Here is an 11,679-nt window from a genome sequence, read left to right on the forward strand (position 1 = left end):
CAAAGTGACAAATTTTGAAAGTTTCACTTTCATTCCGCATGGCTGGCATTCGCCCCCTCGACTCTGAATTCCGGCTAGCAGCTCTCAGGTACGTCATGTTAACAAGCCGCCCGTGATGTGCTTGAGTAATTTTCAATTAATGAAAGTGCTGCGTAAAGGTCTTACCAAGAGTAAGTCAGTTCCACTGATATTCCAGTGATGACATCAGTATTCGCAAAGTATTGTAAAGGGCGCCTTCCATTAAATCGAATTGGGTGGGAACGTTAATCAATATATGTATGTGGGTATTAAAAAGGTTCCTGTTGGCTAACGGCTGCGCCCTAGCGGATCCCAAAACTGCTCGTTTTATATGATGCGGCCTTCGGATGATTTTCCACCGAGGCGGCTTTGAGGCACTTGCGATTTGGAAGAAATGAGATGACCAGGTTGACTTCAATCCAGTTGCTTTATTTTCTTAACCTAAAACTATAGTACAATTGTCGGCGGGCACAGAAGGTGCAACCGAATCGACCGAGATTAATTTCAAGAGTAAAATTCAAGTACAGCAAACCACGCTGTCTTTTACAAAATTCAAAGTTCTGGAAATTTCCATAGAAGAAAAGAATTGAAGTAACGGATCTCCAAGTTTGTCACTTCAAAGTAGCTTGCGCTGTTCTTGGTCTCTCTCTCTCTCTCTCTTTTCGGTCGTTTTCTCTTTTCAGCAAAGAGAGTCTGGCTTCAGTTGAAGCCCAAACATTCTCCCCCCTTTGATGATGACGATCTTCATCGTCAAATTCACGTCCGGAAGACTCCTGCGAAAAGAAACTGAAACGAGAAAGTAACAATTTAAGGCTTAGGTGTAGGACTGGTGTCATTCCCTATCCAATTCTTTTGAATAGGCAATGGACAGAGTTTGGCTACCGGTCGTTTCATGAGTCCCTTGACTGTCTTCAAAGTCACCACTCTCACTAGTCCATCGGGTCCTGCATGTGTCTCCATAACCCGACCTAGACGCCATTGATGAGAAGGGAATCGCTCGTCCCTGATGAGCACTATGCATCCAACTGTTAGATTTTCGTTGGTCTGCAGCCATTTTGGTCTCCTTTGTAATCGTGATAAATATTTCGCTTCACCGATCAGAAAGTGACCGGGTGTTAATACCATTAAATCGTAGGGATCATTTGATAATGGACGGTCTTGAATTTAAACAGAACTCAATCTGTGCCAACACAGTTGCCATTTCCTCAAATGTTAAAACTTGTTCTCCGAGAGTTCTCTTCAGATGATACTTCATGGACTTCACTCAAGCCTCCCACAATCCACCAAAGTGTGGCGCTGATGGTGGGTTGTAATGCCAGTTGATTCCTTTTCTCAATAATGTTGACGCAATATGTTTCGTAATGTACGAACAATATGCCAGTTTGTCCACTTGCAATTTATTACCGCAGTCACTATAAACGTCTGTACATAGGCCACGTCTGCCAATGAAACGGCTAAATGCTCCTATAAACTCATCTGAGGTCAGATCTCCAACTGGTTCCAAATGAATGGCCTTCGTCACTAGACATACGAACACAGCAATATATCCCTTCTGAGATACACGTCCTCCTCCATTGCAGGTCGAAATATTTACGGGTCCAGCGTAGTCCACTCCAACGGATGAGAATGCTCTAGAAGGACGTACCCGTACTGCTGGTAACATTCCCATTTTCTGACCTGCAAATTGAGGCTTTATCCAAAACATGTGATACATTTATGAATTCCAAACAGAACTGCATTGCGTCCATTAACAATCCAGAAATTCTTCCGTATAAAATTCAGCGTTAGTGAGGTTCCACCATGCAAGGTGCAAATATGACTGTAAGATATGACCAGATCTGTGAAAGGATGTTTGTACGGTAATATATAAGGATATTTTTCATTTATGGGCAACAGGGAATCTCGGAGCCTGCCTCCGAGACGTAAAACACGTTCGTTCGAAACGGATTAAGAGACAGTAGTATGCTGTCCTTTGCTATTACCCTTCCTTCCGATAGCGCCTTCCATTCAGAGTTAAAACAATCCTTCTGTACCATCCTAATCAATTCACGTAGGCCCTCTTCTAGTTCCACCATTGAGAGTCCTAATCCTCTTCGTTCTGCCACAGATGTACGAAAATTATATACGAAACGTTTGATATATGATATAATCCAGACGAGTCGTGTATACGATGAATACTTGCTGATAAATGCTACACTTGGCATTTCTTACACTGATATCTTTTGGAACGTCACCTTTCTGACTTCAGTGTCAACAACCGACAGCGAATCCTGATCAATAGCATCACAAGGCCATTTGATGTCCGATCCTTGTAACCATGATGGCCCATGCCACCATAATTCACACGATGCCAACTTGGTTGCACTCATGCCACGGCTTAGATAATCTGCAGCGTTATCTTTCGAGGCGACGTGTCTCCATTGCCTTTCGTCTGAGATTTCCAGGATTTTGTTTATTCGATTGGACACAAATACTTTTCAGTTGGCAGCTCCACCACGGATCCACCTGATGGATCATAGAATCTGACCAAAAAATAGTGTTCGAATAATTAATGTTAATTCTTAGATTCTCTTTTAGATACTTATACATTTTGGCTGCTCCAAGCGCATCACATAACTCTGCCCTAGGTATGGTTAGTTGTTGTTTAGTTGGCGATACTCTCCCCTTTGACAAAAGCAACTCTGTGTGATACTTATCCTCTCCAATTGGGAAGCGCAAGTAAGCCGCAGCTCCATATGCTCATGACGAGGCATCGCAAAACAGGTGCAATTCAGCCCCATCACCCGGTAGGCCCCATGTAACATGTCGTGGTATTCGTATAGTTACTATGTTTGGTAACTCTTTCACGAATTTCTCCCATTCCCTCCTAATAGTGTCCGGTAGTGTGCTATCACAGCCAACTTTCTCCTTCCACAGTTGCTGCATAAGAATTTTGGCAGTAATCATTATCGGACTAAGCCATCCCATGGGATCAAACAGTCGTGCAATTGCTGATAGTATTGTCCTCTTTGTAGGTGAGCTCATTGGTGGAACGACATGCAAAGCAAAACGGAACTCATCTTCTTTAGGTCTCCAGTATAGACCTAAAGTGCGAATAGTATCATTACCTTCCATGTGTAATAATCGTCTTGATTCTCGATGCTCAACTGGTATGTTCTCTAATAGCTTTGGGCAATTACTCGCCCACTTCCGTAGTTCGAATGTACCACTACGAAGCATTCGAATCACTTGGTTCTTGACATCCTCCGTTTCTGCAATACTGTCGCCACCAGACAGTATGTCATTTACATACATTTGAAGATTTATAACATCTACCGCCAGTGGATACTTCTCGCATTCATCCATAGCTAATTGTTTCATAACTCTCATGGCTAAATAAGTTGCGGAGCTCGTTCCAAACATTACCGTTGTGCAGGCATATTCTGCCACATAATCACTAGTGTCCGGATTGCATAGAATACGTTGGTACTGCGCGTCGTCGGGTGGAATATTAATATATCTGTACATTTTGTCAACATCCGCCATAAATACCCATTTTAGCCCTCGCCAATCGAGAATGATTCCTTGAAGATGTACGTGCAATTTTGGACCTATTGCTAGAATCTCATTAAGTGATTTTCCATTACTCGTCTTGCTCGATCCATCGAAGACAACTCGTACCTTCGTAGTTGATGACGATTCCTTTATGACTGGGTGATGCAGTAGGTAACAATAATCGACTCCCCCCAATGCAGGATTGCCCGTCTTACTAGCCCGTCACGTTACACGTTCCATTTGACCCAGCTCCAGATACTCATTTATCGTGCCAACATAAGCGTTCTTCAAACTCGCATTGGTGCGCAACCGTCTGTCCAGAGAATGTAATCGTTTTAGCGCGTCCTTATATGATTCTCCAATTACCATTGATTCGTCCAAGTATGTAAGAAAAGGAAGACGAATAACATATTTCCCAGACGGCATTCGGCTATGTGTCTTAACGAAGAAATCTTCGCACCAGTTATCCTCTACTGAAACTCCACGTGGCTCCTCGTCGAATTGTTCTAACTCCCAAAACTTACATAACAATTGTTCAAGTATCATCAGCTTCCTTCTTTCGTACCGTTATGGTGTAGGACGATCTCACCAGGCATACCACGTATTCCTCGATGCACTTCTCCATCGTAGCTCATCGAAGACGTCATTTCCCAGCAAAATATCAACTGCTTGTGGACTGAAGAAAATAGGGTCAGCCAACGGTATGCCCTTCATATGAGTCCACTCTTCAAACGGCAGTCGTTTTATTGGCATGCGCTTACTCACTAGAGGTATTACTGACGCGAGCAGCTTGTATAACGCATGTGGGTTGTAGTTTGATCTTATGACTAGCTCTACCTCTGCTGCCGCATCTGTAATTTTTGTATCTGCTAATCCAGTAATCGTGATGTGAGCCTGGTTGCGCCGTAATTAATTAGAAATAATTTGAATGTTTTGTTTGTGTACTGATGAATTGAGTTGCAGGCAAAGAAATTTCAAAAAGGAAAAATATTATTGCCAAGGTCTGCAAGGGTATATAAACTTCGGCATAGCCAAAGTTAGCTTCTTTGATATTTTTATTAACTTGTGTTAAACATTTTTTCTCTTCGTTGGAACCACCTTTCACTTCGCGCTCACACTTTTCCCAGGAGTGGACTGTATTTGCACAAAAAACTTTTTTAGGATTTAATTTAGCACTGGATAACTGTGGCGCAGAAATTCCTCTTCACTATATATTTTATTAACTGATAAAATTCAACTAACTCTAGCTTAACCAAGAGCTGGGAACCAAGCGCCGCTTGGAGCGAAGTGTAGGGAGAGCGATGGGCATCATCGAGAGAACGGCGCGAGGTGAAAACTCCCGCCTCCCTTAACCCTTGTGCTGCCCGTTGGGCATAAACAATTTCAATCATAGCAATTTGTTTTTTATGTCAGCTTCTATGTTCTACTTGATAAGAGTCGAATTCTACAATATCTCAGTCGTTCAGGTGCTTTCGTCTCGACTACAACTGAAAAAAAATTAAACACAAAGAAAAAGGAAAACGGAAAGAAAGGTGGCACTCCTTACGGCAATTGGGTTGAATGTCCCTTTAATAGGTTTCACCGAACTTTGTCGACACGGCTAGTACTTCATTTGAATCGGTGTGCTCGCAATTATTCGGGACTCAAGATGGTGCGCGATGTCCTTTTCATATTACACATGTCGTGAGAATCGCGGAAATGGAGGTAATTATAGAAATACTAAGTTAAACTTACTGATACTTTCATTTTTGAGTTCTCGAATTATATAGGCCCATGTTGCTATGTGTCCAAGCCGGAAAATGGAAGAATTGGGGGTCGATCAACTGCCACGCGCCCCAGAACATTCGAAAAAGGAAACATCTGACACCCCATGGGATGACGAGCCTGATGTTCCTACCTATAATCCAGCACTTTATTGCGCCGCAAACCTTGTGGTACGTACCCTTTACTGCTTCGGAACGTCGTCAATTCCGGTAACAAGAACGCGCTCGTTTTCGTGCTTTCCGTGAGGCATCTGAATCAGCACGATCGCTTGAAAATACGAATTCCCATGCAGCAGCCACCAATGAGGATTAAGAGATAGCTGAAAAGTAGGCAAAAAACCTGGAAAGATTATAATGATTGACATCACTTAAGTTTCTTCAGTAATAAAATGCTCGCTGCTGTCTACAAGTCAAAAACCGATTTCTTGCTTACTTTAATGTGTCCAATTGGAGTTTTAAGTGGTCCTTGCTGGAATGGCCCCAACTTTTTTCAGATCATAAGGCTGTGAGGTAGTTTTGATATATTCCTCGCGTGAATAGTTAAACGGCTTTCAGTCGGAGTTCGTTGTCAAGTCTGAAGCCCATTCTAGATTTTGTTAGAACTGGCTAATGATCTCCCTTATGTCTTATAGTGTTTCGCTTTGTCTTCATTAGGCCGTCAGTCAGTTTAAGGTTGATCATCTCCATTTAAATTACTGTCAAGCTAGGCATCATCATAATCATTATCATCAGCGCTGGATAATCATTAGATCAGATCATTCCAAACACCATCATATATTTGCACTGGATTATAGACACTTGTCTGCCAAGTTGTATGAAGTACTTGGGACCCGCATGCGCTGTCATAAAGTAGGCGAAGGCAAGGTTTGACTTGAAGTAATTTCTTGGGGCCGCAAGCCCGGTATTTATAGGGGAACATTTACATGGGTCTTATGGCTAGTGTCCTTAACGGTACTTAAAGCTAGACATTATGCTTAAGTTCTAATTACTTATAATCTATCCCTAAAAGTATGTGGCCTAATCCTATCCCTAAAAGTATACTACACCTCCTTTTTTTAAAAAATTTATATTTTTCTCATATCCTTTTTATATTATTTTTATTCTATCTAAATGAACTGTTTGCTTTTTGTTTTTATCATCAGTTATTACTATATTCTTATTAGGACCTATGCTCTGTATTTTATTTCTAATTTATGTGTATTTGTTTTCTAATTTATGTCCTTGTTATGTATGTGACCCATCTCTAAGAAACTGTTATCGTCGCACTGTTAAAAGGTCTGTTAACAGCTGTACTTCTCAGTGTACTTCTACTAATTGCTTCGGAACAACATCGGACTCCCCTGCTACAACTACGAGGGACTACTTCTACAACTACGAGGGATTTCTACTACTGCAACTACTACTACAACTACGAGGGATTTCTACTACTGCAACTACTACTACAACACGAGGGATTTCTACTACTGCACTACTACTATAGCTACGAGGGATTACTACTACTGGACTTCTACTTCTACTCCTACAACAACTACATATCCCAAAATTCTACTGTAACATTATCTATTCATAAACCATATATATGTATATAAGTTTGCACAAACACAAAATTGGCGACGAGGATGGGATAATTTGTCAAACTTATATATATGTCGTGTACAGTTACAATCGACCAAGCGAAAGCGAACAAAGAGACGCCAAAAAACCGCATGCGTGCTGGCGCCAAGTTATTGGAATAAAGAAACGGTACTTTTCCAACGCGCGCATTCGCAGACAGACGCGCTACGACTACTGAAATTTGAATTGATGCTCACACACACACATACGATCGAATTCAACTACTAATGTCTGATTTGGAATCACATGAGGAAAAGCCCGCCAAAGTGAATATTGCTACAGAACGCAAAACAACAAATAAATCAGTGATAATGTCAGGAGTGGGTCAGTTAGAACCATTTGATTTATATCACCCAAACAAATGGACAACTTACAAGCAGCACGGAAGAAGGCTGCATTGCTTACGCTGGCTGGCGCTCCACTGTTCGAGCTTCTAACGTCATTGGCATCCCCTACTCAGGTGAGTGATTTGAGTTTATCGGAAATATATGAAATACTCAACCAACATTTGTCTCCATGTCAATCGGAAATTGTGGCCTACTACCAATTTCACAAGCGAGACCAACTAATTGATGAATTGGTTGCGAACTATATGGCTGCACTTAGGACTCTCGCTGTCGACTGCAAATTCGGAGCTGCTTTGGATCGCATGTTGCGCGATCGCTTCGTATGTGGAATGAAGGATGAGGGTCTTCAGAAAAGTCTTCTAGCAGAGGCAGATTTAAGATTCAACGCGCGATGGAACGCGCCACATCTAGTAAGGCCGCTGCTCACAGCGCTCGGGCCATGCGAAATTCAGCTGAGAGCACTGAGTCGATACACAAAGTGCAGACCAACGCGATCCGTCCAAGCCGACCCAATCAGCACTACCAGCCATGCGATGGTTGCGGGGGTGCTCACTTGCGGAAACTGTGCCCACATCGGAACACTGTGTGCCATGCCTGTCACCGAGCAGGCCATCTTCAACGAGTCTGCCGGGCTGTAAGAGACCCGGGTCGTAAAGCATTCAACACATCGAGTGGCCATGCCTCCTACCGAGGACCACACAAGCAAAAGCCGAATGAAGAAAACAATGTCCACAGCATACTACCGTTGATTTGCCCAAAGGAAATCGTTACAATAATTATAAATAAACGAAAATCCAATTCGAAGTGGATTCGGGGTCTGCGATCACTATGATAGACGAAGCTACGTTTCGTTATATTTGGCCAACGGATAGACCAAATATCCAAGATTGTTCTCTAGAGTTTACGGATTACCAGAAAAACCGAATTCCAGTTATTGGCATCGTGGATACATCTGTCCAGTACGATAATAAATACATTCCAAATCTTCCACTGGTCGTTACATCAAGCGGTGGATCGAATTTACTTGGACGCAACTGGTTTTTGCCCTTAGGCATCAGCATAGAAGGAATACATGCCATTAACGCTAAACTTAGCATCGAGGCAACTCTAGCGAAGTATAAGGATCTGTTTTCGTCTGAATTAGGCCGTTTTCGAGGGCCACCTGTGTGATTACAAATCAATACTGATGCAACACCAGTCCGACTGCCAGCAAGACGCATTCCATTTGCAATTCAAGAATTATATGAAGAAGAATTAGACCGTCTGTGCTCCTAAGGAATCCTGGTACCCATTGAATACTCCGACTGGGCGACTCCTACAGTGCCAGTAATTAAAAAGGATGGTACTATTCGCATATGTGGCGACTACAAGTCTACAATTAATAGAGCGATTAAGCAACACGGCCATCAAATTCCTCCAATGAATTCATTATTAGCATCAGTTGAAGGAGGATCCATATTTGCGAAAATCGACTTGGCTCAGGCGTACCAACAACTAGTGGTAGCTGAGCAGTCTGCATTGATGCAAACCATATGTACACACAAAGATTATTTCAAAGTAACCAGACTACAATTTGGAATTTCTTCAGCTCCGGGCATATTTCAGAGCTGAATCGAACGTATATTGCAGAACGTTTCTGGTGTTTTACCCTACTTCGATGACATAATTGTTATGGGAAAATCAGAGGAAGAGCTAGCGGTGCGTCTTAATGAGGTGCTTTCAAGATTTGATAAGGCCGGACTACGCCTACGCAGAGACAAGTGTCAATTTGGAGTTCCGTCAGTAGAATTTTTAGGTTTTAAAATCGATGCACTGGGTATAAGACCGTGTGCCAGTAAGGTCGAAGCTATCAAGTGCGCTGAAGCTATCAAGATAAGAAACAACCGCTTCACCGTCTACTGGATAAAAATGCGCCATGGGTATGTGCCTATAAACACCAAGATGCCTTCATGAATCTTAAAAATCTTGTAACTTCACAAAATGTGCTAATGCATTTCGATGGCAAATTGCCAGTATTGTTAACCTGCGATGCATCTCCGTACGGAATCGGAGCGGTGCTGAGCCACAAACTTCAGGATGGATCAGAGAAGCCTATTGCCTTTTATTCTAGAACTCTCTCCAAGACAGAAAGAAACTACTCGCAAATCAACAGAGAAGCCGTTGGGCTTATATCAGGCGTTAAAAAATTTCACAATTATCTATATGGCCGTTCTTTTACTCTCGTCACCCATCAGATCATCGCCCATTGCTCGGAATATTTACAACGGCCAAGGCAACTCCAAATGAAATTTCCACACAGATGCTTCGAAGAGCAATATTCTTGAATGCCTATGACTTTACCCTAATTCACAGACCGGGATCAAAAATGGGCAACGCCTTAAGCCGATGCCCATTACCACAACAAGGCGAAGGCAACACTACAGAAGAAGTGTTAATGATTGAATGGGCTAGAACACCACTTGTTAGCGCTCAATCTCTAGCATTACAGACTAAGAAGGACGCGCATTTATCAAAGGTTCTGAACTGGGTGTTAAGGGGATGTCCCAATGGAAAAGTTGATCGTTCAGATCAGCTCTACTCGTATTTTTCTCGCCGACATGAGCTTTCAGCAAACAAAGGATTGTAAAAATGAAAGCCATGGCTCGAAGCTACTTTTGGTGGCCTAATATTGATGCTGAAATAAAGCTACTTGTGAAACGTTGCAATCTCTGTCAGCAAAACCGAAACGAACAGCCTCATACAACTACACATCATTGGGAATCTGCCAGACAACCTTGGTCACGCCTTCATATAGATTTCGCTGGCCCCTTTAATGGGAATACCTTTTTACTAGTCGTGGATTCATTTTCGAAATGGCTAGAAGTCTCTGTTGTGAAATCTACATCATCTGCTGCTGCTATTAAATTCTTGAGACAGCTTTTTGCAACGCACGGATTACCGGACGAAATAGTGTCAGATAATGGTACTGCATTCACGTCTGAAGAATTCAGGATCTTTATGAAAAACAACGTGATTCGACACATTCCGTCGGCTCCATTTCATCCTGCCACAAATGGGCAAGCCGAGCGCATGGTACAAAGTACCAAGAATTACCTGAAAAAGTTTGATAGAAATCTTAACATAGATCTCGCACTGGCGCGGTATCTTTTTAGCCAACATACTACCCCTCACTCCACGACAAATCGTACCCCTGCAGAACTACTATGTAATCGAGAGCTTAAGTCATATTTCGACAAAATTCAACCCAAGGAATAACATACGGAAAGGTCTGCGACCTAACAGCAGTTTTCTATTGGTGCTCCGGTTTAGGTCCGTAACTACGCCCCCGGTCCAAAGTGGATAGAAGGCGAAATTGTGGACCAGACAGGCCCCATTTCATACAACGTTCGTTTACATGATGGCCGCATTATTAAACGTCATTTCGACCAACTTCGTCATCGGGTTTCGCCTGCCGAAAGTACTCAAGACACGGAATCAATCGAACAACCTGCTGAGGATGCAGTCTCGATATCTGATGATATACCCGACTGTCCTGAATTGTCTGAACCGGCACCATTGTCCCCAGCTCCAGTGACTCCTCGCAAATCGAGTCGGAAAAGACAACCCCCGGAATTCTTTAACCCATCTGGGTGTTATGTATGTGACCCATCTCTAAGAAACTGTTATCGTCGCACTGTTAAAAGGTCTGTTAACACTGTACTTCTCAGTCGTTCTACTAATTGCTTCGGAACAACATCGGACTCCCCTGCTACAACTACGAGGGAGTACTTCTACAACTACGAGGGATTTCTACTACTGCAACTACTACTACAACTACGAGGGATTTCTACTACTGCAACTACTACTACAACTACGAGGGATTTCTACTACTACTACTACTATAGCTACGAGGAATTACTACTACTGGACTTCTACTTCTACTACTACAACAACTACATATCCCAAAATTCTACTGTAACATTATCTATTAATAAACCATATATATGTATATAAGTTTGCACAACCACAAAAGTTCTGTATCATTTTTTAAAAGTATTTCTTGTCCTTCAGTTAGCGATACTTTTTTTGTGTTTTTATCATATGTTTCTTTTTGTAATGCTTTAAATTTTTCGATAAGCAGTTTCGCTCTATTTTGTGCTATTTGTAGTTTAAATTTTTTTCTTTATTGAAGTCATCAATGTTGTAAATGGGTTCTACAGTTTCAGATGAGAATGGGACAGTTTTAGGATGTTTTGCAAAGGCTAGTTCAAAAGGTGCATAACCATGTACGGTGGATGGAGTGGTGTTAAAGCAATATGTGAAGTATGCTAGATATTCATCCCAATCGTCTTTTTTAATGGACCTATATGACCTGATGTACTCATTGAAAGTTCTATGGCTTCTTTCTACTGTTCCAAGAGTTT

General features: G+C 42.1%; 1 protein-coding gene across 1 annotated transcript; it reads left to right on the plus strand.

Moving 5' to 3' along the window:
- Window positions 1-4,375: 4,375 nt before the first annotated feature.
- On the plus strand, window positions 4,376-5,736 carry LOC124461979 (gametocyte-specific factor 1 homolog). Its single transcript, XM_047013379.1, has 3 exons — window positions 4,376-4,405; window positions 5,128-5,256; window positions 5,322-5,736. Exons 1-3 carry the CDS (start codon window positions 4,376-4,378, stop codon window positions 5,559-5,561), a joined length of 399 nt encoding a protein of 132 aa, XP_046869335.1. The 3' UTR covers window positions 5,562-5,736.
- Window positions 5,737-11,679: the final 5,943 nt, after the last annotated feature.

Source organism: Drosophila willistoni, unplaced genomic scaffold (assembly GCF_018902025.1).
Source record: "Drosophila willistoni isolate 14030-0811.24 unplaced genomic scaffold, UCI_dwil_1.1 Seg787, whole genome shotgun sequence".
In the NCBI taxonomy this organism is placed as follows: domain Eukaryota; kingdom Metazoa; phylum Arthropoda; class Insecta; order Diptera; family Drosophilidae; genus Drosophila; species Drosophila willistoni.

Bases quoted from the DNA above. Each gene is read 5' to 3' on its own strand.
- LOC124461979 (XM_047013379.1), top strand. From the start codon at position 4,376: ATGACTAGCTCTACCTCTGCTGCCGCATCT. The intron at 4,406-5,127 runs GTAATTTTTGTA...TCCCTTTAATAG, and splicing joins CTACCTCTGCTGCCGCATCT to GTTTCACCGAACTTTGTCGA. The intron at 5,257-5,321 runs GTAATTATAGAA...CGAATTATATAG, and splicing joins TGAGAATCGCGGAAATGGAG to GCCCATGTTGCTATGTGTCC.